The sequence below is a fragment of the Adiantum capillus-veneris genome, chromosome 7 (genome assembly GCF_014529385.1).
Source record: "Adiantum capillus-veneris isolate H3 chromosome 7, ASM1452938v2, whole genome shotgun sequence".
Lineage (NCBI taxonomy): Eukaryota > Viridiplantae > Streptophyta > Polypodiopsida > Polypodiales > Pteridaceae > Adiantum > Adiantum capillus-veneris.
In genome coordinates this window covers 86577955-86605549 of record NC_140937.1, presented here as the reverse complement: position 1 = coordinate 86605549, position 27595 = coordinate 86577955, and the positions used below count along the sequence as shown (strand labels likewise).

Below are 27595 nucleotides of genomic sequence, written 5' to 3'. Positions count from 1 at the left end.
CTCTAGGGGAAGTTTGTTGGGCCTCTTTTCTCCTTCCCATGTGTGTGCTCTCTAGATTGTCCATGTACACGTGTCCTGTATAGCCCATGAGGTGTATGTCCTTTGCCACTTGGAGAATAATCTCTCACCCACCAAGAGCCACTTGTATGTGTTGTGGATTCCCTACCAATTCAGCCCCTTAGTTCCCTCTATTTTTATGTTAAGCATCTCTCAGTTGATGGAAACCCTAACTACACCAATTTCCTATAAAAGCTCCTACCTCTACCACCATCGTAAGAGAACATTGTATTGGACTATGAGTTAATCGGATCATAATGTTTATCGTTATTTTGGCCGAACTTTGGTAGTGTCTTTAGTAAAGTAACAGCAATAAAGTTTTAATATTTTTTTATTAAGAATGCAACCCATTATAATTCCAAACACAAAACCTCCTAATCCATGGGCACCTTCTATGGCAATGGTGCCAAAAGAAAATGGGTGTTCCCATTAGCATAGCTCTTATAGATCTCACCCAAATCGTTAGATTTTTCAATACGAGACTGACGACAACTATGGCTAGTTTTCTCTTCTACACGAAAAGGATTAGAGACTATCTCTACTCACAATGTACTCCAACATATTCCCAATCTATTCTCCCCAATCTATCGATAGCGGAGTGGTGTACCAATTTTGGCAAACAAAGCGCGGGCGGCGTAGCAAACCGGCTAAATTGCCAGATGTATGTGTGTGTATGCTTCAATGTGTTTACTAGGTGAAATGGGTGTTAATGTACGTCTCCTGCTTTACTTGTCTTGAATGTGTGTGTGTTTTGGTGAATATTTGCATTCGGTGTGTTGTTGCAGTGCTTAATGTCTATGCTTGTTGCTCAAGTCAGACTATTGTGTGGAATGTGTAACAATGCTTAGTTAAAAGCTTAAGTGATTTGAGTGAGGACTGTGGAAAGGCATTCTATTGCTTGTGAAGGTGCTACATTACCTTGTTCACGGGATGGTTGGGGCTTCTATAGCTCCTCTCATGCTTTGCATTATTGGGATTGAGTATAGGTGAGGTTCTTGCTACACTACTTGCACAATCACTTGGAAAAGTGATTGATAGAACATGGCTAATACTTGGAAGGGATGCCTCCCCCGTTAGCCCTCTGGTGTGTCGGGGAAAAAAAACACTTCAAAGAAGTGAGAGAACTAGCACTAGCCGGATCTATGAGCATCTTGTAGGCAATTGGCTCCCCATCAACTGTACATGTGTGTTGAGCCTGCCACATGCCATAGTTTTTAAGGTGCTAGATATGTTCGAGACATCACTTCAAGCACTTAGATAGAGCCCTTTGGATTGGACCAAAGCATTGTCCTATTTTTTTGCAAATGGAGATAAAGCATGGATCTATGTAAATTAGGCGAGGGTCTGGTTGTTACAGCCAGATTAGCAGGTCTTCTTACAAAGTTTCTGTCAAACATTTTAAAGATAAGGTATCTAAGAATTTTGTGCAGTAAGAGTTAGGACTATCCCATAAAGGTCGACACCCCCTACCATTACAAAGAAATGGGGTCTAGGAGGGCACTTTTGTTTGCCACTTCAAACAATCCAACCTTTAATATGAAAAGGTAAACAAAGGACATAATATAAATTCAAATGGATAAAACTCTTTCCCTCCAATAGAAAATTTGAAATCTAGCAAGAAAACTTATCATGTAACAAATTTGCATTGGGAGCTTGGGATGTAGATTCTAAATAATCAATCTTCTCTCAAATCAAAGATTGTATGTAGAAGTTATGATGACCCAAAATCTTAAAAATGTCCAAATCTTTTTTGGAGGGCAAAGTGAATCCTATGACCTCTCTTACACACCCAACATTTTTACACACACGACATACACCTATTCAAAAATTTGAATCACCCACATAATCTAATGCCAAGTTAGGAGACCCAACTAGACCCCGTCCTCTTCCTAATGTCACCACAGATTCCACTCCTAAGATTCCACCTCCTCTTCAAGCCCACCCTTCCACAAACTTTGTTCTTCATTTCCCATTGAGCCTGGTGGCATAGTACCTGTCGTCTCCTCTGTGGGTAGTTTTGATAGAGATGAGATCCCTCTTCTTGGGTGATGATACATTATGAGGAGAGCTTTCACCTCTTGTATCTAATAGGGAAATTTATGCTAGGAGATTTGAGAGATAGAAAAACAAGGCTACACCTTGTTTTGTCATTGTATATAGCATTTATGTAATTTTACTCTCATATATTTTGAGCCTGCCTTATGCTGCAACTCCACCACCAAAGCTCTGAGGCTGAAAGGGGCACCCCAACATCCATTACATCTCCACCACAAACCAGACTGCATCAAGAACTGAAGACGATGCCAAGACCAAAGCTTGCAAAGAAAACTTCAAAAAATTCCACAAGAGCAACCAAGGGAGAGACCACCGGCAGCTCGCATATAAACCTTCAACAGAGCAGGGCAAATTGATGATGGGGAAACTTGCATAGAGAGCAGCAGATGAACAGGACAAGCCTCCAAGAAAAAAAACCACCTACATATCTCCATAGCCCCACACCATGATTCTTCGAAACTGATGGAGCCTCCAGTAAACAAACTAACACCAACCAACATACAAAGGAAAATACATAGGAGCACACACAACCCAATGTATGCAACAAGCAGACACGAGCAAAAACAAGGGGAAACATAATATATATTAAAAAAATGGAAACCAGAGAAACAAGGAAAATGCAGAAAACAGAAAATCACAATCAAACAACTTGTGAATAACCAGAGAAAACAAAGCGCTTGCACTACCGCAAGGAATCTATTTGAGCAAAACTACAAACTAGAAGGAAGCCTAAGCAAAAGTGACAAGTGCCAACACCCTATGATGTCCTCCTATTTCAAAAAAGGAGCTGAACACAATTAGCAGCACTCCCGTAATGAAACAGAGTATTAGACTGCACTAATTGCTAAAATAAGCGACCCATTTACTTCAAATGATTTAAGGTCCCCTTCCTTTCAGTTAAAGACACACAAAATAACTAAGGGACATGCTAGGAGATCAAACAAAGTAAGCTTTATTTCACAAAACTGGCTACATATGAACTTACAATGATAGGCCAACTCCAACTTTACACATGCTCACCATTTAGATTGGTGGAGAGAGCCTTAATCATCCACCGCCATCAAATCTCTTACAAAAAAAGTCACCATAGTAATATCTATCCAAAGAGTGGAGTGGTGATCTCTTGGTCAGAAAAGCAAGAGCAAGAAAAAGGCCCTACCCTGTCAGACTGCCAACTTCTGTAAATCCCCATAAATGACGGAGATCAAATCACGTTGGTGATGTAGTGGTCTCATTACAACAGCTCCTTTTTAGTATGAGCATGTACAAAGGCAAGGATCCATGAATTCACTCACAAATCCACAGACTCCAGCTTGGCAACAGCTTCACTTGACTTTGAGTTTGACTCTCTCTGGGCTTGCTTTACCTTCTCCCTGTTTAACAACCAAAACACAAATAATAAAATCCCCACTTTGAAATAGGCCACATAGGTGTATTTATGGAAGGACACAAACAGTCAGCATGTAAAGTATTGCCTGCAATCTAATTCATCATTGGTAACAGATGCTTGTCCTATCTCTTACCTTTCCACATATTCCTTCAGTAGCTCTTTAGCCTGCACCAATTTGGACAGCAAATTGCGGTATACATCAAGATCCCGATCAACACTCAATTTGCTGACATTAAGTTCTTTTGAGAGCTGTCAGGAACAAACAAACAAACAACCAATGAGTGGAAAAAATCTGAAGCAGAATGGACCAATAGAATAATGTCAAGGGCATTAACCTGCTCCAAAACTGCCGGATCAGTGGCATTCGCCCTCTCAACAAGCCTGAAAAGTCCAATAGCAAAGAATCGACTATAATGAAACTTTCCCTCAGATGCGCGCTGTGAGATGTCCTTGAGAATGACCTCCACCTCTCCATCTCCCGACTTGAAAGAGGTTATTGTTTGTGCGGTCTTCGAGCTTGCCCATTCCTCTAGCCTCTTGGCATCTTTCCTACAGAAGCATGGTGCAATGATCAGGGATACATGCAGGGATCTTCCCAAAAAAAGTGTGAGAACGTGATCCGCACGGAGTGCAGGAGGCGATGTAGCAATGACAACACAAACAGGTTTGTAAAAGCTAGATACAGCCCCATACCAACCCGCAGACCATAAGGGAGACGTAAAGAAGAACATTGTGTCTGTGACACTTCCATCACCTGTGATGACTTATAGACAGACATGAAAGCCTAAAGGCAGCAGCTAGGCATGTCTTTCAAATGTTCATGGTGCTAAACCTAACAGATTTTTGTAACCAAAATTCTCACACACGCAAAAAAATTAAAAGAGTTTAGAGTTCCATCTTTTGTCCGGTGGTGGCTCTAGTATTTCCCAGGAACAGTTTAGGAAGTGGGCTGTTTTGTGGCTGTGCCCCCCCACCCCCCCCCCCCGGTATAGCATTCATTCTAGTGTTAGCAAAGCTTGGCCAATGTATTGGGACTCTCTCTCTCTCTCTCTCTCTCTCTCTCTCTCTCTCTCTCTCTCTCTCTCTCTCTCTCTCTCTCTCTCTCCCCACAGAGGGTATGCAACGACATTTGGAAGTATTACATAGCTTTGCGCAGGACAGTTGATTGTCTGAAAACCTTGGTAAAACCAAGGTTTTCTCACATGCACATGGCTCTATGTGCCACGTGGGTATGCTTCATCGACTTCCAAAGCCAATTTTCTACATGTCCCTGGATAGGAGTGTCTAGAATTTTAGGAGGATTAGTACCAGCAATTTTGTGAGCCTATTAGCAGGACCTACTTGTCCGGACAAGTCCATTAGCTTGGGTTTTCCAATTCGGAACCCTCTTGCATAAATGGATCGTAGAAGCGTTTTAATAGATGTTGTTACACTACGGTGGGCATCTAGCATGACATGCATGTAGTTCTAGGTTAGAGGAATCCAATGAGCCATTCCCCGCGTCAATCGGATTCCTGGATCGATAGATGTGCGACCGTTTCACCCAGAAACTTAGCCCTAGTCAAACTTATTAATAAATCATTCTAATGATTTATTTTATAAGAGCTTGACAAAGGTTTTGCCCTACCTAAGCCTTAAGGAGTTTATAACCTGCAAATCTCATAGGCCAACATTTACAGCACATTGAGCTAGCGCTACCATTCAGTCTGAAGTTTGTAGAAGAGCAGATTGCCTAGCTTTTCTAGAATCTACTAAAATCTTCTAGAATCTTTAGTAGAGAAAAAAAAAAAACATCAGCATGGGTATCGAATGAAAGTTCTTTCCAAGTGTAACATGATTCTAGCTTTAGAACATCAATCCAAGATGCCTTTAGAGTGAGAAACGTATTCAATGCAATTAGACCACATGTATGCACATTAACAATCTTTCATGATCATGCCATCTTATTGATTATAACTATCTTTCCTGGCAAACCCAGCCCACACTCCAAGGCATTAATCCTTTCTATGACTACGTGGTTCCACCATAGCCTGTGATGACTACTCATTAATGGCCTATACAAATGCGATTATATGGCTACCTTTTCTTTTGAAAAAGGAAAACAGATTTATAACTTCATAAAAATTAGCAAAAAGGATATGTATTTCTCAATTCGTTTTTTAGTGAGTTATGACAGAAGACTATAGAGTGGGGCCGAAAGTTGAAACGCCACATCTACCTTCCCGAGACAAGGCTGGACCTCCATATCAACCTAAATCAAGTCCTTGATAGAATAACTTTGTAAACAATTCCAAATAATCATGCAATTGCAGATGACAAAGCAATCAACCAATCCATCTCCTCAAAGAAACACAACCATAGAAACCCACTCCACAAGTGTTGAAGATGATACCACTATTGCCCAAACACTTCTCTCCCTAGAGAAGAAGGCTAGATAAGATGTATCCCCCTCTAGATCACAAAGCCACATGCTTGCTCTCTAGCGAGAAGGCACAACCACATAGCTCCCAACTGGTAAGACCGAAGCAATGCAGCAATACTCCGTATCCTAAATCCTCCACAACCTTTCTCTCGATAAAGAGAGGTTGGAATAAAGAAGTAGAAGAGGGGGAGGTCGTAGACGAGGATCCATAGCCTCCACATATGTGAATCAACCCACGTAGAAGAAAACAACAAGCTTCTTCCCTCTCAATCAAGTCCAAGATGGCACTACATTGGCCTAGCCCAGGCGGTCGAGACATGAAGGCTATGTTATCATGCTAGAATAAGTAACGGAAGGTGTGAAACAGACACCAACCGGCCTACGATCTAGTCGACACCTCAACTCTGATCTGGTTCAACTCTGATAAGATCCGCTGACACATGAGAGAACCTACAATGCCACATAACTATACAAGAAAACTATGAAGAAGAGAGATTAGTAAGATGGAGAGGGACATGACACTTGAAAATGAGAGAGAGGGGGGGGGGGGGGGGGGGGGGGGGGTCACGAGGACGTAGCAACTGCTAATCTTAGTTGTTGGTTTCTTTCCCTTGATTTTTTAATTTTTGGGACCCTCTTTTTGAAGTTGCAAATGGCTGGACGCTGTATGGCCAGTGTGAAATGGCCGATGGCCGAGAGTTTCATCCGCAGACGTGAAGGCCTTGTCGCCACGAGTTGGTCGGGCCGATTGGCACTGGAATCCGAGGAGTAATAATATGTCTAGGCTCCACTCAAGCAGAGAAGATCACCCGATAATTGGGCTACATTGCATTTTTGGATATGGTCCCGGTGGTGATAAATGGTCAGATGACTAGTGGAAGTGCCATGGAAGCATCTCCTAAAATTTAGGGAACTGCTATTTTGGGCCATAAAATCTATTTGCGTCATTAGCTCCGGAATGACAAGAGAAACATTTTAATACTCTACCGCTAAGTCAATTGAGCAACCAATTGAGATATTTTTAGGTCGGAAGGTGCAAAACGGGAAAACCATGCATGAGTGCCATTTAGCACATTTCTGGGCACTTTCCAGCTTGAGAGAGAGAGAAGCCTTGAAATTAAACATGGCGATGCATTTTCAGCCGTATGGTGGATTGTTGCAGGTACCAAAGCTACTGTGTGCTTGCCTACCCTCTATGTACAGTGAAGTGCAAGAGTTGAAGCTTTGCACAGCATTCACTGCTCTCTCTCCCCTCCATTCAGTTATGTGATGCCCCACAAGAGGGCTCTTCCTTTGACCTATGTACAGTTGTGTGGGTTCACGCGTGATTGCCGAGGCAAGAGTCTCTTGCACAGGTACTAGGTTAGCTAGTTCCTAATCCCCCGCAGGTTCAGGTGAATTCGAAGAGATTTCACGCGCGAAATCTCGCCCGATTCAAAGGGCAAATAGCCCTACAGGTGCAAGAGCTCGAGGATGGATGCGACCAGCTCGCAAAACGGAGCCCAAAACAGGGAAATACAGCCTGCTGTGTATTTTTGCAGATTTAGGGTTTCGGCCCTAAACGGTCCCTAATACCCCAAGGAGGTCCAAGGACGCGAGGGGACCGCTGTGCGAGTGATTTGGCGCATTTTCAAGGCAAAAAACAGTGAGTTCAGCGTGCTGCAGATTCTCGCCAGGTTTTGCAAAGTGTCCGTATGCGTCGGGGAAGTCACTTTTTGCGTGGGCATTCTGTTTGTGAAGCGTCCTAGTACAATTTTGCTGCCAAAATCGGACCAGAACAAGTCATTTTCAGCCTGGATTATGCGGGGCAGCTTGTAGGAAATCACAAATTTTATTCCCTATGTGAATACAATAAAGAAATATCGAAGGTTTCACGTGCACATCTAACCCTATGTGCATGTGGACAAGCTACCGTCAGGTCTAGGGTTCAAGTCAGCTTAAGAAGTGTTCTGGCACCTTTGTGAGCCTGTGCGCAGGCCGTGCGTGTCCAGACACTTAGATTAGTTGCATATCCTCTGGTTGCACATAGCATGATCATCAGCATGACAGTAAGTAACCATTATGAGCATTTTACAGTGCACAAAATCCATTTTCCCTATTTTATCTATTTTTCACTTATTATTAATAAGTGACTTTGTTGGGAAATTGGATAGGGCAAATTCGTAAGTCCTATAAAAGAAACCTAACGCTAGCACTTTCTGGCAGAAGAGGCACCAAAAGTTCACCAGCTTACAGTGCACTTTCTCAGCAGGTGACCTAGCGTTTCCAACCAACAGAAGATCAAGACCAGTGTTTGGCTTCAGTTTCAGCCTAGCGTTTTCAGCAGTTCCAGATCTATCCTAGCATTTTGCAGATCCCAGATCAGGCCTAGCGTTTTTGCAGATTGCGGATAGCATTAGCGTTTTGCAAATTCTCTGTGACAGATAAGCCCCTAGCATCACCACAGAACCAGCCCCTAGCGTCGCAGATCTCACCTTCCCGCCGCAGATCCTCGCCGCACGGTCAGATCAGCCAGCGTTTTCTGATTCAGCCTGCTGTTCGCAGATTTCAGCATCTGCGTTTCAGCGCCTCGTCGCCGCGTCATCGCCAATCGCCGTCCTCGCCGACACAATGTCCGAATTCAACAGTTAGCAGATTTGCAGATTTCAGTCCTAGCGTTCTCAGATTTCAACATGTCTTATCGTCGTCATCATTGTCGTCGACATTGTCAGCAACTCCATTGCATCTAGACCATTGTACCAAATTTGTGCAATCAATAGCATAGACCTCTCTCGCCATAGAGAGGGGGGCCCTTGGAGGAGGATTTGACAACCGTCTGGTGTCGTATTCGTCTTTCTTTCTCTCTTTAAGTCTCAGCACCTTCATTCACAGTGTTATTCACTTTGTTTGTAATCATTTGCACTCTCACTAAAGGAATGGAAGGCTCTCCCTTCCGTTGTCCTTTTTTGAGTTCATGCTTTTGCCTTTGGCTTCAAACTCTTAAGCCAAACAAAGCGTCATGTCACATTTAAAACATTGGTTGTCAGACCTCGTGGGTACTGACGCAGCTGACTGAGTACTAGTATTGTCGACCTCATCGGGCAAGCCTTTGCATCTGTCCTCCAATGAACTCGTGCATTTGCTTTTGGCTTCATAATCCAGAGCCACACAAGTTGACAATTTCCTTGAGAGCTTCGGTCGAGCATAGGTCGATCACTGAATGGTGATCGATGAGCTTTATAGTCACGTGACAAATCCAACTCTATGTGTCCGTGGACAAGCTATAGCATGATCAAGGTTCAGTCAATCCAGTCAGTCTAGATTAGAAGTGTTCTGGCACTTTTGTGAGTCTATTCGTAGACCGTGCATGCCCAGTCACTTAGCATAGATGCATATCCTTTGGTTGCACACAACATGATCATCAGAATTCCCATCAGAATCCATTAGAATCAGTTAGGGGATTTTTCCAGTGCATTTAGCCTATTTTCCCTATTTTTGACATTTTTCACTTATTATTTTTAAGTGACTTTCCAACAAAAGTAGGTAGGGCAATTTTGCTAAGTTAATATATAAGCAAACCAAAGTTAGCACTAAATGGTAGAAGAGGCAGCAGGAGCTTCCCGCTCAACAGGCACCTTCTCAGCAGGAACCCCCATCAGCACCCCCAGCATTTTTGGTCCTCTTCATCGCCAAGACCACATTCAGCCTAGCGTTTTCACTTCTCCCTATCACCCACAACCTCTGGCATGTCCAGTGTTGGCATCGCCTATAGTCTCCCCTAGCCTGGCGTTTTTCCTTGCTACCATCGCCAAAACTTCCCAGCTACCTAACGGTTTTGCTAGCGTTTTTCAGATCTGCCAGCGTTTTCTAATTTCAGCCATTCTGCAGCAGAAGAGGCAACGTTTTCAGCAGTTAAGGACAGCAACAAATTCAGCCTAGTCCCATGCAGAAGAACCCCATTTTCAGCCCTCGAAAACACAGCCAAAACAGTCATTTTCAGCCACTGAAACAGCCCCGAAATTCAGCAGATAGAAGACCACAGATTTCAGCCCTAAAGTCGTCATCGTCATCCCGGTCGTCGTCATCGGCATAGTCCCAAGTTCCATCAGTCCATTGCATACGCATTGTACCACTTTGTGCAATCATAAGTAGACTACTCTCGCGGACGAGAGTGGGGCCTTCGGAGGAGGGTTTTACAACGTCTCTGGTGTTGTATTATTCTCTTCTCTCTCTATCTCTCAGTCTCATACACTTGCACGCACAGTGTCCATTCCCTTTGTTTGTGATCATAGCATTCTCTCACTAAGAACGGAAGGCTCTCCCTTCCATAAGAACAAAAGGAACCTTGAGCACAGTTCGGAGCACTCATCTTGAGCAAAGCGCAAACAATCATTCCGCTGCACCTAACATTGGTATCAGAGCTTTGGCAGTGTTCTGTATCACTCAAGGAAAGAACCACAATAATTTTTTTTGTTTGTTGAGGTCGCACGAACCCAAGTTCGCTTGGGCGTGTCGATTCCTAACCGTGTTTTTTGAAGAGTGACAGGAATCCCAAGAAAGAAGGGCTTGTCCAACCTCCCCTTGTGTCTCTTTTCACTCATTGAGAGCGGACCGTGCACTTAGCGGCCGGCCAATCGACGTGAGGTGGGAAAAAGCAACCTTGGTGTGAGCGCAAGGCCACCAAGGGGTGCACCTACGGAAAAGAGCAGAACTCGGGTGAAGAGAAGATCCTTCTCAAACACGGTTTGCAAGCGAAAGAAAACCTCAAGAACCAAGACCCCCAAGAACCCAAGTTCCTCGTGAACTTAAAAACCCAAGATCCACAAGAACCCACGACTTCAGAATGGTCATCACTCGAAGCGGAATGGATACTTCGCTTAGAGGTGATGAGCATGAGAGAGGCGAAGAAGAATTCTCCCCACCAGAAGGTTTTTCCGACCCTTCCCCATCGACGACAAAGATTGCACTAACTCCTATGGAGGAGTTGAAGCGGTTGTTTATGGGCAGGAAGTTCGACTACGAAGAAAGAATGGCAGCCATAGATCGTGAATACGATGCAAAAATGGAAGCCATGAAGCGTCAGTACGACTTGGAAGAAAAAGAAAGTGAAGCCAAATTTGATCGAGAGAACAAAGCAAGACAAGCAGAATTTGATCGCGAGAACAAAGCCCTCCAAGAACAGAGCGACCAACACATGAAAGAGTTCTTGCGACTTTTTTCTCAAGTGCAGGCACCGATGCAAGAGATTCGGGAAAAGGAGACTCTCTCTCAGTCTCTTCTTCTCCAAAGCATGATACACAGGATTTGCATGATTGTGTGAAGCATGATGATGATTTGATTGAGAATGATCAGCATGATGATTTGGATGGTAAAGACAAGCATGATGATTTGCATGATCAAGAAGTGATTTCTTACAAGCATGATGAGTTGCATGAAAAGGATGTGATTGTTCACAAGAAGGATGATGTGTTAGTGGATGCTTTTTCTAGCAAAGCTAACCTCGTTGTAGATTCAATCAATCACGAAGAACCGATCTTGGCTTTCGAAACGAGGTCCAAAGAACCCCTAGAGGACGATTCGACCATTCAGGAAGAACCGATCTTGGCTCTCGAGCCTATAGGTCCAAGGAACCCTCACAGGAAGTATTATGTGTTCGCATGATTGATACGCACCCATTGTACGAGTGTTTCATTCGTGATCGTTTCTTGTATTTTTGTCAGCGTCTTTATGTGATCCTTTTTCCTAGGCATGACATATTGTACGTTGAGCACGTTTCACTCATGAATGAGCACGATTTCATTGAGCACGTTTCACTCATAAATGTATGCGGATTTTTCATGAAAAGTTGAAGAGTATGCATTCAAGGAAGTCACATTCCATGTCTCTTCTTTGGCACGACACATTGGTAGAAAGAGCACATGAAAGTATGAGCACCAAGCATTGGCATTTCCGTTGTGAATTGCCGTAGTTAATTGATTTAAATCATAAGAGAAAGATTCGATCTCATTGTTTGCGTGTATGTGGTGAACGGTTTAGCACTCCGTCTCTTTGTTCATCTACATTGCATGCACAATCTTTGAGGAAGACAAGATTTTTTCCACTCACTTTACATGGAATGGGTATGTTCATGGTTTTGTGTTGGAAATGGTTTCAGGAATTTTCAGCCATGGAGATTCTTAAGACGAAGGAAGCATGACTCTCAACGAAGATGTAGCATCAAAGGAGCCACACCAGACTTTGTGTCGCTTTCGACGCGGCCCAAAGAAGCAAGCGTTGCGACCTTTATGAAGTTCAAGTATCGCACGACCCACACATCAGAGTGGGCCGGCAAAGAGTCCCTTCCAAGATTTCGGATGCTATTGGCAATCTCCCTCGACGCCATACAGTTCGGTACCAGTACCTCACTTTGAAAAGGAGGGGATGTCACGTGACACATCCAACCCTATGTGTCCGTGGACAAGCTACAGCATGATCAGGGTTCAGTCAGTCCAGTCAGTCTAGATTAGAAGTGATTTGGCACTTTAGTGAGTCTATTCGTAGACAGTGCATGCCCAGTCACTCAGCATAGATGCATATCATCTGGTTGCACACAGCATGATCATCTAAATTCCCATCAGAATCCATTAGAATCAGTTAGGGGATTTTTCAAGAGCATTTAGCCTATTTTCCCTATTTTTGACATTTTTCACTTATTATTTTTAAGTGACTTTCCAACAAAAGTAGGTAGGGCAATTTTGCTAAGTTAATATATAAGCAAACCAAAGTTAGCACTAAATGGCAGAAGAGGCAGCAGGAGCTTTCCGCTCAACAGGCACCTTCTCAGCAGGAACCCCCATCAATACCCCAACGTTTTTGGTCCTCTTCATCGCCAAGACCACATTCAACCTAGCGTTTTCACTTCTCCCTATCACCCACAGCCTCTGGCGTTTCCAGTGTTGGCATCGCCTACAGTCTCCCATAGCTTGGCGTTTTTCCTTGCTACCATCGCCAGAACTTCCCAGCTACCTAGCGTTTTTGCTAGCGTTTTTCAGATCTGCCAGCGATTTCTAATTTCAGCCATTCTGCAGCAGAAGAGGCAGCGTTTTCAGCACTTAGGGACAGCAGCAGATTCAGCCTAGTCCCATGCATAGATTCAGCCTAGTCCCATGCACAAGAACCCCATTTTCAGCGCTCGAAAACGCAGCCAAAACAGTCATTTTCAGCCACCGAAACAGCCCCGAAATTCAGCAGATAGAAGAACACAGATTTCAGCCCTAAAGTCATCGTCGTCATCATCGGCATAGTCCCAAGTTGCATCAGTCCATTGCATACGCATTGTTGGGTGTCAAGCCCAAATGGGAACATACTCTTAAAGCATGCAAAGGCTACTGGACATTGCATGTATAAGGGATGGTCAAAATCAATCTAGACTCCTATATATGTAAGGATTCACAAAAGAGAATGGTGTGTATTTTTCTTGTCTCAGCGTGTCGACTCTCTCTCTCTCTCTCTCTCTCTCTCTCTCTCTCTCTCTCTCTCTCTCCTTCTGCTGTGCTTCCTCCACGCCATGGCTTCCCTTAGGCTGCATCCCCCATAGCCTCGTTCCAACAACTGGTATCAGAGCCACGAGGGCCTGCGGTCGAAGATCCTCGCAAGAACCAGCGCTTGCAATTGAGAGAAAAATATCGTCAACCTGCTCAATATCAAGCAACATCTGCATCACGGGCAACGCCTGGCTTGGCTCTAAGCAATCCTTGACACAGACACCACCCCCCGTTCTGCCTTCATATCCAGCTAGAGGTGGCGAAATTGCCGAGCTCAGGAGGTCGGCTAGGGCGTTGAAGATATAGCGCAGCCAGCAAGCCTATCAACACGCTCACAAAGCTGAAGCAAGGCTATGATCAAAAGCCGTGGCTGTGAATAAGCTAATTAGATCAAGACAGAGACTTTTAAAACGCTGTCCTAGACTACTGTGGTGGCGTGTGGAGCATTTTTTCATCACAAAACACAGCCTAGATTCTTTTCTGCAACTCGCTATCAATCAAGCAACTCAGGCACAACTGATGAACTTGTTTTTTGTGAGTGTTTCTTTGCATGAGCATTCATACCTAAGGCTTATTTTGAGCATGTCCGCCCATTCTGCTCTTGGATGCCCCCCTATGCAAGAGGTGCTTCTCACCTTCAAAGCCAACTTTGTGGGTTGTGTGGTACATCAAGATCAAATGCACAAGCAGAGCAGCTACGCTTTATTGATATTTGGAAACTTTGTACCAAATACTTGGTCTCCAAAATTCTCAACCATAGAGATGCAAGTTTTGGGTTGTGATGCCAACATTAGGTGCAACATTTTTGGAGTCAAGCTCGATGCAACCAAGCTTTATAGGTACCTACTTGATCAGTGCATGGAAAATAGCACCAATGCCAGAACTGATGAATATGGCAACTCTTTGAACAATAGGATCACAATTGTTTTTACCAATTCAATGTCATAAGTTTTTCAATTGTCAACACAATAACATATTTTCAGTCAAAGCCTCTTTTAGTTTATCTGTTGTTAGTCATGCCATGATAAAAATTTGTACGGGATATAGACACTGCCATCCATAAATGGTAAGACCTCCCATTTTATCAGTTCTCAGCCCATTTTTGCACGCTCATGAGGTTACTGGGTACACCATAAACCCAAGGTTTGGCAGTGAACCAAAAACTCCAATACTTTTGGTAGCTAATGTTTTGACCTACACCCTATCTGTTCAAGGGGGGGTTACTGACCTAGCACCAGGTTATGGATAAACCAAAAATCCTTGGTTGTGAGAAAACCTAAAACTCACGGTTGACGAGTACACCAAAAACTCAAGGTATCATGAGACGGTCTGTCTAGTTTGGGCTTGAGGGGGGGATTGTTGGGTGTCAAGCCCAAATGGGAACATACTCTTAAAGCATGCAAAGGCTACTGGACATTGCATGTATAAGGGATGGTCAAAATCAATCTAGACTCCTATATATGTAAGGATTCACAAAAGAGAATGGTGTGTATTTTTCTTGTCTCAGCGTGTCGACTCTCTCTCTCTCTCTCTCTCTCTCTCTCTCTCTCTCTCTCTCTCTCTGCTGTGCTTCCTCCATGCCATGGCTTCCCTTAGGCTGCATCCCCCATAGCCTCGTTCCAACACGCATTGTACCACTTTGTGCAATCATAAGTAGACCACTCTCGCCGACGAGAGTGGGGCCTTCGGAGGAGAGTTTTACAACGTCTCTGGTGTTGTATTATTCTCTTCTCTCTCTATCTCTCAGTCTCATACACTTGCACGCACAGTGTCCATTCACTTTGTTTGTGATCATAGATCAAAGTTCAACATTCACTTCCGCTGCACCTTACATTGGTAACAGAGCTTGGCAGTGTTCTGTATCATTCAAGGAAAGAACCACAAGAACCACTTTTTTTTTTTGCTTGTTGCGGTCGCACGTAACCCAAGACCTCTTGGGCGAGTCGATTCCTAAACCTGTTTTTGAAGAGTGAATGGAAACCCAAGAAAGAAGGGCTTGTCCAGCCTCCCCTTGTTCTCTTTTCACTCATTGAGAGTGGACTATGCACTTAGTGGCCGGCCAATCGACGTGAGGTGGGAAAAAGCAACCTTGGTGTGAGCGCAAGGCCGCCAAGAGGTGCGCTTGCAGAAAAGAGAAGAACTTGGGTGAAGAGAAGATCCTTCTCTAACACGGATTGCAAGCGAAAGAAGAACCGCAAGAACCTCAAGAACTCAAGAACCAAGACCCACAAGAACCCAAGTTCTTCGAGAACTTAAGAACCCAAGACTTTAGTGGATGGTCATCACCCGAAGCGGAATGGATACTTCGCATGGAGGTGGTGCGCATGGGAGTGGCGAAGAAGAGTTTTCCCCACCAGGAGGTTTTTTCGACCCTCCCCTTCTCTATCTACGCCAAGGATTGCACTAACTCCTATGGAGGCTTTCGACAAGATGATGATGGACAGGAAGTTAGAACGCGAAGCAAGGAAGTTAGGACGCGAAGCACGAACAACAGAAAGAATGGCAGAAATTGATCGTAAGTACCAAGAAAGAATGGCAGCCATAGTGCGCGAGAGCGAGCAAGCACGCTTGGAAGCCAAAGAAAGACAAGCCGAATTGAATCGTGAACGCGACGTAAGAGAAGCAACATTTAATCACGAGAACAAAGCAAGAAAACCAATGAAAGACTGACACATGAAAGAGATGTTGCAACTCTTTTCTCAAGTGCAGGCTCAGATGCAAGAGATTTGAGAAAAGGAGACTCTCGATCTCTTCTTCTCCCAAGCATGACATACATGATTTGCATGATTATGATAAGCATGATGATTTGAATGACAATGATAAGCATGATGATTTGAATGATAATGACAAGCATGATGATTTGGATGAAGATGATGCGATTGTTCACAAGGATGATGTGTTAGTTGATACTTTCTCTAGTGAAGCTAACTTCATTGCAAAGACGATCAATCACGAAGCATCGATCTTGACTCTGGAGCCTAGGTCCAAAGAACCCCCTCAGGGAAAACCGATCTTGGCTCTCAAGCCTAGGTCCAAAGAACCCCCACAGGAAGTATTATGTGTTCGAATGATTAGTCACCACGCATTGTTTGAGTGTTTCATTCGCGTTGCTTTCCTGAATTTTAATCACTACCCTTACGTGATCCCTTTTCCCAGGCATGGCATATTGTACGTTGAGCACAATTCACTCATGAATGAGCACGAATGTATGCAGATTACTCATGAAAAGATGAAATGTTAGCATTCAAGGAATTCACATTCCATGTCTCTTCCTAGGCATGACACGGTATCCAAAGCGCACAAGAAGGATTGAGCATCAAAGCATAGGCATTTCCATTGTGAATTGCCACAGTTGATTGATTTAGATCACAAAGTCGAGATTCGACCCCATTGTTTGCGTGTTTTTGGTGAAGGGTTTGACACTCCTTCACTTTGTTCATCTACATTGCATGCACAGTTTGTTCGAAAGACTAGAATATTTCCAGTCACTTTACATGGAATGGGTATCTTCATGTTTTTGTGTTGGAAGTGGTTTCAGGAATTTTCAGCCTCGGAGATTCTTGAAGAAGGTAGACGCATGACTATAGACGAAGTTGAAGCATTGAAGGAGCCACAGATGACTGTGTCGCTTTCAGCGCGGCCCAAAGAAGGCGGCATTGCTGACCTTTATGAAGTTCAAGTATCACACAACCCACACATTCGAGTGGGCCGGCGAAGAGTTCTTTCCAGGATTCCGGATGTTATTGGCGATCTCCCTCGACTCCATACAATTCGGTACCAGTACTTCACTTTGAAAAGGAGGGGATGTCACGTGCACATCTTACCCTATGTGTACGTGGACAAGCTACTTCATGGCAAGGATTCAGTTTAATTCAGTTCGTCTAGAATAGGAAGTGATTTGGCACTTCTGTGAGTCTGTTCGCAGACCGTGCATGTCCAGACACTTACATTAGATGCATATCCTTTGATTACACACAGCATGATCATCAGATTCCCATCAGGAGCATTTTTACAGTGCATAGACCTATTTTTCTTATTTTTGATATTTTTCACTTATTATCTTTAAGTGACTTTTGTTGGGATCTGGGAGGGCAATTTGACTAAGTGAATATATAAGCAAACCTAGCGCTAGCACTTATTGCAGAAGAGGCAGCAGGAGCACTTGCTCAACGGACAACTTCTCAACAGGACCCCTAAGATGCCCTAGCGTTTTCAACATTGCAAAGCTTCCAGCGTTTTACATTGCAGATCAGCCCTAGCGACAGCAGTACAGCAGTACAGCAGATCAGCCCTAGATTCTCCCAGCATGACACCAAATCAGCCTAGCATTTTTGGAGCAACATAACATCCAGCGTTTCGCAGTTCCGTCGTCGCGACAAGACAACAAGAAGACCAGCGTTTTCAGTTTTCAGCATAGACCCACAGCAAATTAAGTCCCGAACCTCGCAGATCTCACCTTCCCACTTGCGTAGTTTGCAGTTTCAGCCCGGAAAACGCAGATTTCAGCATCTGCGTTTTCAGCGCGTCGTCGTCGCATCGTAGTCGTCGGCATCGTCACCGACATAGAGTTAGAATTCAGCAGATAAAGATTTGCAGATTTCAGCCCTTAGCGTTTTCAGATTTCAGTTCGTCTCGTCGTCGTCCTCATCGTGGTCAACATCGTCAACAAGTCCAAGCATTGTAAGATTTGTGCAATCATAAGTAGACCACTCTCGCCATAGAGAGTGGGGCCTTCGGAGGAGCATTTGACAACATTTTGGTGTCATATTCTTCTCTCTCTATCTCTCAGTCTCAGCACCTTCATTCACAGTGTTCACCACTTTGTTTGTGTCCATTGCACTCTCTCACTAAAGGAACGAAAGACTCCCCCTTCCGTAAATAAAAGGAACCTTGAGCACAGTTTAGAGCACTCATCTCGAGCAAAGTTCAACATTCACTTCTGCTTCACCTTACACGTAGTACCATATGGAAGCTGACGTGTCACGACCGACAGAATTCCACGATTTGCGCTGTCGCTACCGTGTGGCAGGCTGTCCAGACTTCCGGGAATTACGCTAGCTGCTTTTGGGAGTCTCTAGAGCTAGCTTTTGAGAGCAGATGGGGGAAAGTGCTTTTGGACTGATTGCTTTTGGGGCTCTACTTTTGGGCATCCCTTGTACTATCTATAAGAGCCCTTGGCGCCTCTGCAGAACATCTCGACACAAAGTCTGAGAGCAGAGGTCCCTCGGGAGTTGTACTTCGCAATGATCAATGATAAAGAAATATCGAAAGGGGCGCCAATTTTTGGGGCCAATGCTATTGGGCGCGAAACTCCATCGTGTTGTGTCAACTCTCTCTCTCTCTCTCTCTCTCTCTCTCTCTCTCTCTCTCTCTCTCTCTCTCTCTCTCTCTCTCTCTCTCTCTCTCTCTCTCTCTCTCTCTCTATATATATATATATATATATATATATATATATATATAAGTTCAACGGTTTTAAAGTTTCTATTCGTGTGTTGCTACTGATTTCTCGCTTGGAATGCCCAAGCCTGTTACAAAACGCTCTTCTGTAACCTTTTCACCTTGTGGACAACCTTTCATCGTCGCTTAGTGCCTTTACTGCAAGCGTTTCAAAACGCAACAGCTAAAGGTACTTTATACACAACGTTTGAAAACGCAAAAGAAAAGAGGCAAGAAAACATAGCAATTCAAAATGTTCGACCAGTGAATCTAGAAATGCAGCCGCCCTTCAGCAATCCTGGTCTCCATGCTGCTTTTCTGCGTCGTGCCGATCCTCTCCCGCCTTGCGATCACCGAGCACAAAGCTCTAATACCCTGTCATAGTCGACGATGCGGAAACGTAGAGCTATGGGGAGAATACACCAAAGAGACAAAGAGAGAGAGAGAGAGAGAGAGATATTGAACCAACCAACCTTGGCAATGAATTGATACTTATACAATGGGAGCTAGTTGTGCTTATATAGCCACCTCAATAAATTGCCCTACCCACCTAAAGCCAAAATAAATAATGGGATCACATTGGGCAATTCACTTGAGATGCCAAAACTCTAACAGGGCTCACAATGCCAAGGGCCAACATACATGCGTCTCATGACCCTAAGTATCACTAGGATGAGCAACTTTTGACTCGTGTTCCACACCATCCTCCACACACCTTAGCCTAACGGTGAGCAAGAAATATTATAAGAATGCTATCCATTGGCAAGCCTTTGAGATTCTTTGATGAAGATGAAGGTAGGTGAACCAAGGGTATAAAGCTTGAACAAGTGCAGCAGTAGATGCCCTCACTTGACACCAAATGCATATCAGACTTCTTCATACCTTTCCTCTGAATATGCCCTTTTTCTCAAAACTTTTGACATATCGCTCCTCCTAGGATCTCTCATCAACACTAAAAGTATCATCCCTTTGTGCTTTTAGCTTGTGCTTTCATTTCTTGGAAAACAATCCACCAAGGCCTCTGAGCCACTTCGAAATCCAAACCTCCGTATTTGATGATTAAACACCATAGGAACAAGCTACTTCTGTGTCAAATCACTAGTCTTCCCTAAAGCAGTCAACGCTAAACCGAAAGCACTGCACTCCGGAGTCAAATGCATCATCAAAACAAAGCCATATCTTCAAAAATCAGCTTCCATGTTGTGATCGAGTATCCCAAAGATGACCCACCTTTGGCTAGTCTACCACACTATCCTCCAAAGATTGGATAAGTCCTCTAGACTCTGCCTAGGTAAGTAAAAGCAGCCACCTAAGCCTTGAAATCTGACGAGTGCTATCCATTGGCAAGTCTTTGTGAGTGCTTAATGAAGAAAAGCAAGACGAGCCAAGTGTGTAAAAGTGGAAACAAGTACAGCAACAATTGCCTCATCGAACTTCAAATCCGAATCTGACTCCTTTAGGCAATTCCTTCAATATCCCTAAATGAATCTAGGCTAAGCATAGATTCAACCTTGAAGGAAAGTGCAAGGTATAGACTCATGGTAGACACCCACAAGACCACAATCATCAGCTCGATCATGCATAGTATTGACTAAATACTACAACATCCCCAATAACGTCGATAGTACCCAATAGTGGGCGTAGAACTAGGTACCAATATATGCTCCCACACCCCCACACTACACACACACAAACACACGAGCATACATCAATACAAAGATCTACATGCTGAGTTTCTGTCATAAATCTAGAGATATAGGGCAACCTCAGCCATAATGAAGCCTAGCACTAAAAGAAGCATTACATAGAAAAAATGAGGTAGTTGGCAGGGAATACGCACCACAAAAGATAGAAAGAATCAGCACAATATCAATTCGACGTAACTCGGACAAAAACTTCACAATGTGAAGTCTACATGTCCGCTTTACCACTAAAAAATATACCTGGATGAATCATGGATAGGCCCAGATTCACCCTCAAAGGAAAGTACACGGTATGGACTCATGGTAGCCACCCACAAGACATAACTATCATCTCCATCATGCATAGTATTGACTAAAGACTATGACATCCCCACTAACGTCCTTCGTGCCCAAGAGTGGTGTAGAACTAGATACCCATATATGCTCCCCCACACCCGCACCACACACACATACGAGCCTAAATCGATACAAAGATCTGCGTACTTAGTTTCTTACATAACTCTAGAGATGGAGGGTAGACTCAACCATAATGAAGCCTAGCACTAGAAGAAACCCATGTTCTCCACATGTATGCCGTGTCAACTCATTCTTAGTTCCCTCACCAGTTCTAGAAGTATCATCTTTCTTGGGTATCTCATCGTACCATAACTATTGTCTTCGGTGCCTTTTGCTTATGCTCTCGTTTCTTGGACAACTGTTGTAACAGACTTGGACACTCCAAGTCAAGAATCAATCAGAACAGCACCAAATAACCACTTCAAAACAATTCACAGATCACAATAGATTTGCATTGACCCGGTGGAGTTCCGTGCCTAGAGATATTGGCCCCAGACACTGGCACCCCTTTCGGTATTTCTTTACGTATTAAATCAATGTCAAAGTACAAGAGAGTGGTTAGGGTTTCACTCTCAGACTCTGCGTCCAGAGGCTCTGCAGAGTGAGCCCCTCTCCGCTTATTTAATGATTACAAGGGATGCCCAAAAGCAGAGCCCCAAAAGCTTCAGAACAAAAGCAAAAATTCTCTCTCTCTCTCAACCCTCTATAGGGCTTTCAAAAATAAAGCAAGTAATCTCTCTCTCTCTCTCTCTCTCTCTCTCTCTCTCTCTCTCTCTCTCTCTCTCTCTCTCTCTCTCCTAGCCAAAGCGTAGAGAAAAAGCAAATATTGCGTCGCCTTTTTCCACGCCGCAAAATCCAGAAAAATCTGCACGTGGCATTTCAGCCGTCAATTAGGGTTTCAGCCACTTAAGAATTTCAGCCAACAGTTAGAGTTAGGGTTTCCAAAAATTAGGGTTTCTAGCAGAAAGTAGCCACGTCATCACTTTGTGACAACTGTCTGGTCAAGGCCTCAAGTCCCCTCTACATCGGGATCTCCGTAGCTAGTCCGTTATGATCCAACACCGTGTAACCAAGCTCCCCCATGTCAAAGTACTTATCCTTCCTCAAGCCATCAAGGCTGAATAGAGAGCACTATACTTGGGAGTTAAATGCATCAACACATCAGGGTTGTCACTGTATGGTCTTACGATAAAGTACGATACCGTTTCGTACAGGAAAATATGGCGTATTTCAAATGACATCATACTAATTGGATAAATACAATATGTTTTTTCCAAAAAAACTCTTTAAAACCATAAAAAGCATCTACAAATTACCTCATACCTGTGTCTAAGTTTAAAGGGCCTAACAAACTTATGAAAAATGACATAGGGAGAGGGCACAAAGTCCAAGGAATCAAGGTACATGCTACAAATTCTAAAAAAAGGCTGGACTGTATTTGTTTAAGTACCGCTATACGAATGTATACCGTACGATTGTACGACAAGGGTATTCATTCGGCATATGGAAACTTCCATGATCAAAATTATAGCCATATCTTCCACAAAGATATGTTCCTTGCAAGAAGATTCACCTTTTGCATCTTCTCAATGTGAATCATGGACTTTGACCTGCCAAGAATCCAAAGTCCATAATTGTACCTCTAGATGAGCTCTCTTTGTAGGCGTCGTCCTATGATTCAAAGATTTCCCGAGCATTAGTCACACTCCAAACATGTCCAAGTGTCTCCCGAGTTCAATTGAGGAATGGTGAATTGCCAGATCCATGCATTAAGTCGATCCCAAGAATGTTGATATTCTCCAAGCTTCTCTAACTCCTTGGAAAAAAGAGAACCATACTTGGAGCCTTTGACCACCTCCATAAGCACCCTCCTAGAAGTGCTTTTGATCATGTGAAAACACCAGCAACACTAGAGCCTTCTCAAGTATCTCCTCCAACAACTCCTAGCTATGAGTAGACTCTCGCAAATGCTCTAAAGAGTCATCCGCTCTACCTCTGTATGTTTCTTCTTCCGTCTCTACATCATGAGAACTCTACAACATTGTTCTTCTTCGGTACCAATGTCAAGTCACTCCCAAGGTCGCAAGGGAATCCTCCATAGACAAATACAAACTGGGCTTCAAGGCTGCAAGCAACCTCCAATCAAAATGGATCTCCAAACTCCTCAGCAAGGGCAAGGACACTGGTTGATATGAGTCGAAAATTAGCCCCCGTTACTGCACACAAGTCTCCAATCGGCTGTTTGAAAATATACATAGATAATGGGCACACGAACCTTCAAACTCGAGTCCCTTCTGGCCTTCAAGACACAACTCCAATCTCGTCCAATTCCTCAATAACGCAAAAATGGGTGTCCCATATTACTATGTTTGTTACCATATCAAAGTGCAACGCTAGGTGGGGTGACAAAGGAACACATGGGGGGGGGTAGAGAGAGAGAGAGAGATGTTATGCCATAAACCTTTATCCTTACATCATCAGAAAATGTTAAGAGTGGGATGCGGATGATTTTAGAGGCGCAGCCTAGGGGTAGGTGCTTCACAGTCCCTTGGCTTTTGTGAGTTGCTCCAAGAGGTTTTTACAACAGATTCTTTGTATCAGTCAAATACAAGCATCAGACTTTGCAGTTTCTGCTAAATCACCTAAGGTGGACAAAGCTTTGGGCAGATTTGTGTAGGCTTGATCACCATCCAACTAGATACATTTCACCACCTAATAAGAGTATCTTAATCCCTAGATGTTTCCTGTAGTTTGATTTGGGATTTTTCCCCATGATCTCATTGTATAGCTTTTAAGTTTTTTCTCCCATATTTCTTGTATGTGGACCTATGGTCAATTTCATATAATGCAAAGGGTTAAAGCCCTACTTTTATTGCAAAAGAAGGAGAGAGGAGAGAGAAAAGCGCTAGAGAGAGAAGATGGAGAGAGAGTGGATAAGCCAGCAAGGGCAGCTCTGCTATCACAAGAGAGGTACAAGGCTCTGCACAACACTACCAGAATGAGGGCCTCCTCCCTCCTCTATAGAGGGGGCTAACCAAAATGCCCACCCCATCTTCAAATACCCCATGACCCAAACATGTGGGAAAATAAGGAAAACAAAAAAAAATATGGCACCCAGCACAAAAGCCTTCAAGTGGCCAACCAAGACGAAAGTCCACAACGTGCATAGAATCTGCAAAGGCCTCACAAGGCCAGGCTCAGCCACAAAGAAGTCCCTCGCTAGATCTAAATGGGGGGGAAACCCAGACGATGACCTCCAAAACTCTGAACAGTTTAGTCTACCAGAATGTTGCACCAATATTCAACGGCTTGGAGTTTTCGATAGGTTAGTTATTTATACAGAAGTTATCAAAGATCCATCTTTTCTTCGGTACTAGACATTGCACATCAGCAGGATTGCTTTCACCTAAACCTCCTTAAGGATTAAACTCCCAGCTGTACAAAATGTCCCACCCCATTAGTCCATAATGTAACCTTAAAGCATTATAGTAGCCAAATGTCACTTTCAAGTCTGAAAGGAAGCTAGCACAGGCAAGAGTTACAGAAGTGATTTTGAACCTTGATTACCAAGAATAAAAATCTCTCTCAGATACAGCCAATACCTTAGAAACCTCCCACAGAGTCTTTCATGCCTGCAACCAGGAAAGTTATCTAAAAACAAGGTATTTGGAATAGCATACAGGCTTTATCAAAACCTGCAGAGAGAGGAAGGGCAAGGAAGGAAGTAATAAAGAGGGAGAAAGAGACATAGAGCATATGAAGGCCGCAAAAACAAAGCCATCTCAAGTAGCATACACCTCCTTTTAAGGCTCTTTTCTTAAACAAAGAGAAGCACCTCTAATCTTTAGATCAGCAAGCCTTCACATTCTGCCAGCAGCTTTCCATCCTCATTCGAAGCCATCTTAAGTAACGTACACCTTTCTCCGAGTATCTTCTAAAGGAATGAAAGAGGAGCACCTCTACTTCTAAAGTGAGCAAGCATTCACATTCTGCCAGCAGTTTTCCTTCCTCGTTCAGTAAGTACATATGTAAATCAATGATCCAAGCAAGTGCAGAATCAAGTCCCACGGGCCTCAACGTTCCCAAATTAGAGCAGACAAGCAAGATAGCAGGTGCAGTTCCCCGAAGCTAACGAGGCTCTCACCCAGCCAAGCTGACACCATCACAAGTCTCCCACTAAGAAGTTGACTGCATTGGTTTAAAGCCAGCATACAAACGCTGCATCACTCTCTGTTAGCAAAGCTAGAGGGCTTTGTTGATTACGACCCTATCAGCCACTCAAATTAAGTCACGTGATAATCACATCCATACTTCTAAAGTTTGACACCAGCAGGTCATATACTGTCAGCTCTTTTGGCAGTGTCATGTGAACTGCAGCTAATACCTATCATGAACTCAGATGCAAGAAAGCTTTCAATCCTTTCTTCTTAAGCTGTCACCCCATTTAAAGCTTCCTTGTAAATTTTTCTCACTCCCTGAAGTAACGTCATGTGAACTGCGGTTAATACCTATCTTGAACTCAGATACAAGAAAGCTTTCAATCATTTCTTCTTAAGCCGTGTCACCCCATTTAAAGCTTCCTTGTAGATTTTTCTCACTCCCTGAAGTAACGATGTAAATGGAAGAAGATATATAATTCCAACCAACCAATTTGCCCTCCATCAAGAAACAGAGAGTAACAACGTAAATGTAGCCTCATAATTCCCACCGCCATGTTACCTATTACAAAGAGAGGTTTCCATCACAACATCAACACAAGACATAGTAGCAAGGACCTTGCTCAAAATAGCCCTCTTTGAACCAATACTCCTCTTTGAACGAGATTGTGGAGAACGAACTCTGCTATGCCAGTAATTCACTCAAGTGACTAATTATATACGAATTAGGCCTTATGTCCAGTCTGCGGATCAGATGCAGTAACCTCTACTAGGGCACCTTTAATGCTCCTCACCATCCAAGTGATCAAAACGGACCTACCAAGCTAATTCTCAGTAATCTTGGAAACGTGACCTACACCTTTATCATCACAGGAATAGAGCCTATACATATAAAGACCCCGGAAGGTGGTTGTCACATGTCAAAATGTGTTCAGAGACAGTACTACTTGCACAAAAAATCTATTCTAGCCAAAGTAGTGAATATATCGAGAGATAGAAGAAGCTCCAAACACCTCTGCCACTGAAAGTTCTAATTGAGTGTAAGGTGCCATAAGTAGGTAAATGCCATTAAAAGTAAAAACAGCACCTCACCTGTACTGCTCAGGATCTTCCTTCAAAGCCTCAATATATGCTTTAAATATGGCCTCTTTGTCAGCTTCACTTGGGTACCCATCCATAAGTTGATCATATACAGTAACAAAACCCAAAGCAAAGACTGCATCGTATTTGTAAGTCTGGTTGTAACGCATCAGATGCTGCTGAACAATAAGCTCCTGGATCACATTGTTGTAGATACTAGGAATAGGTCTGCTAAACTTGGTAATAAAAGCTTGTTTTGTGTCTGCAACAGTTGGTACACCTACAATGGCAACAGCATAAATCCATGAAAAAAACATGGTACTGTAATTGGACAGGAAACACGGGAATGCATCAACATGCAAGAAAGCATGCAGCTGACACCCCATGTCCACCCAGAAGGGTTACCAGTCGAAACTTCTGCTCTCGAAAATAATAATGATGTGCAATGCCAGCATATATATGGCATGGGGCAGGCCACACTATTCTTTGAACACAATCCACCGAGGGGCAACAGCGATTTTGAGACTGCATTGATCACATGTGAAGGAAAACAAGAAAAGAGATGGGCTTACTGTGGACGGTAGCTGCCACACATCGAAAGGGTCGGTAGGAAGCGGCAACAGCCGCAAACCCTCGCACATGAAAGGAGCTCAGAACAACCTCGTTGCAAGTGGAAACCCTAAGTTTGCAAGGATCAAAGGAGCGAGTTCCTGCACGCAGACCATCCGCAGAGGGGCAGACGGACTTCAGAGAAGAGAATGACTGTGTAGCTGCCATTACACCAGCAATTTTTCTCTTGTACTTATTCAAGCTCGCCCTTTTGTATCGCGGTAAGCTCTTCCCTTCCTGCAGCAGAGAGTCCGCCTCTACTGCACACCAGCGTCTTTACATGATTTTAGGTTAGTTGTTCGTTCATTCAGTGTGTGATGTGGGGAGGAAAAATTACGCCTTATCCAAAGAAGCCAACTTGGCATGCTTACGGAGTGCCCCTTGTATCTCGACTAGGCCTACAATGGCCCTACATTCTGATATTGATATGAATCTTTTCAGATTTCCCCTTCAACCCCCAACTTCCCAGTGATGCGCACACTCTAGAAATGTAGTGAGTTCATGGTGTGCCTTCTCCCTAACAGCCATGAGTATACCGCTAGCCAAGCATCGCCGACTAACTACCCCCTCTCCTGAGTCTCTTATGGCTGCATCTCCCTCTATGCAAGCCCCATCTCTCCTCCATAACCCCCACATTGATCCTACATGTGCTCATGCCTACAATCTTCCACCAGGCACTGGAGGACCCTTCATTGCTAGCCCAAGGCATCAAGGGGGTCAACTCTTGTGGTGCACACATGTAGTACTTACAACCGATCAACAAATAGAGATTCCAAGCAATTGAGGACCCTTCTTTGCTAGCTCGAGGCATCAAGGGGGTCAACTCTTGTGGTGCACACATGTAGCAC

General features: G+C 43.8%; 1 protein-coding gene across 1 annotated transcript; it reads right to left on the bottom strand.

Moving 5' to 3' along the window:
• Window positions 1–3045: 3045 nt before the first annotated feature.
• Window positions 3046–27063, bottom strand: PSB29 (photosystem II reaction center PSB29 protein). Its single transcript, XM_086516193.1, has 5 exons — window positions 26711–27063; window positions 26151–26418; window positions 3838–4051; window positions 3636–3751; window positions 3046–3485 (listed from the first exon to the last, which is right to left on the bottom strand). Exons 1-5 carry the CDS (start codon window positions 26913–26915, stop codon window positions 3404–3406), a joined length of 885 nt encoding a protein of 294 aa, XP_086372319.1. The 5' UTR covers window positions 26916–27063; the 3' UTR covers window positions 3046–3403.
• Window positions 27064–27595: the final 532 nt, after the last annotated feature.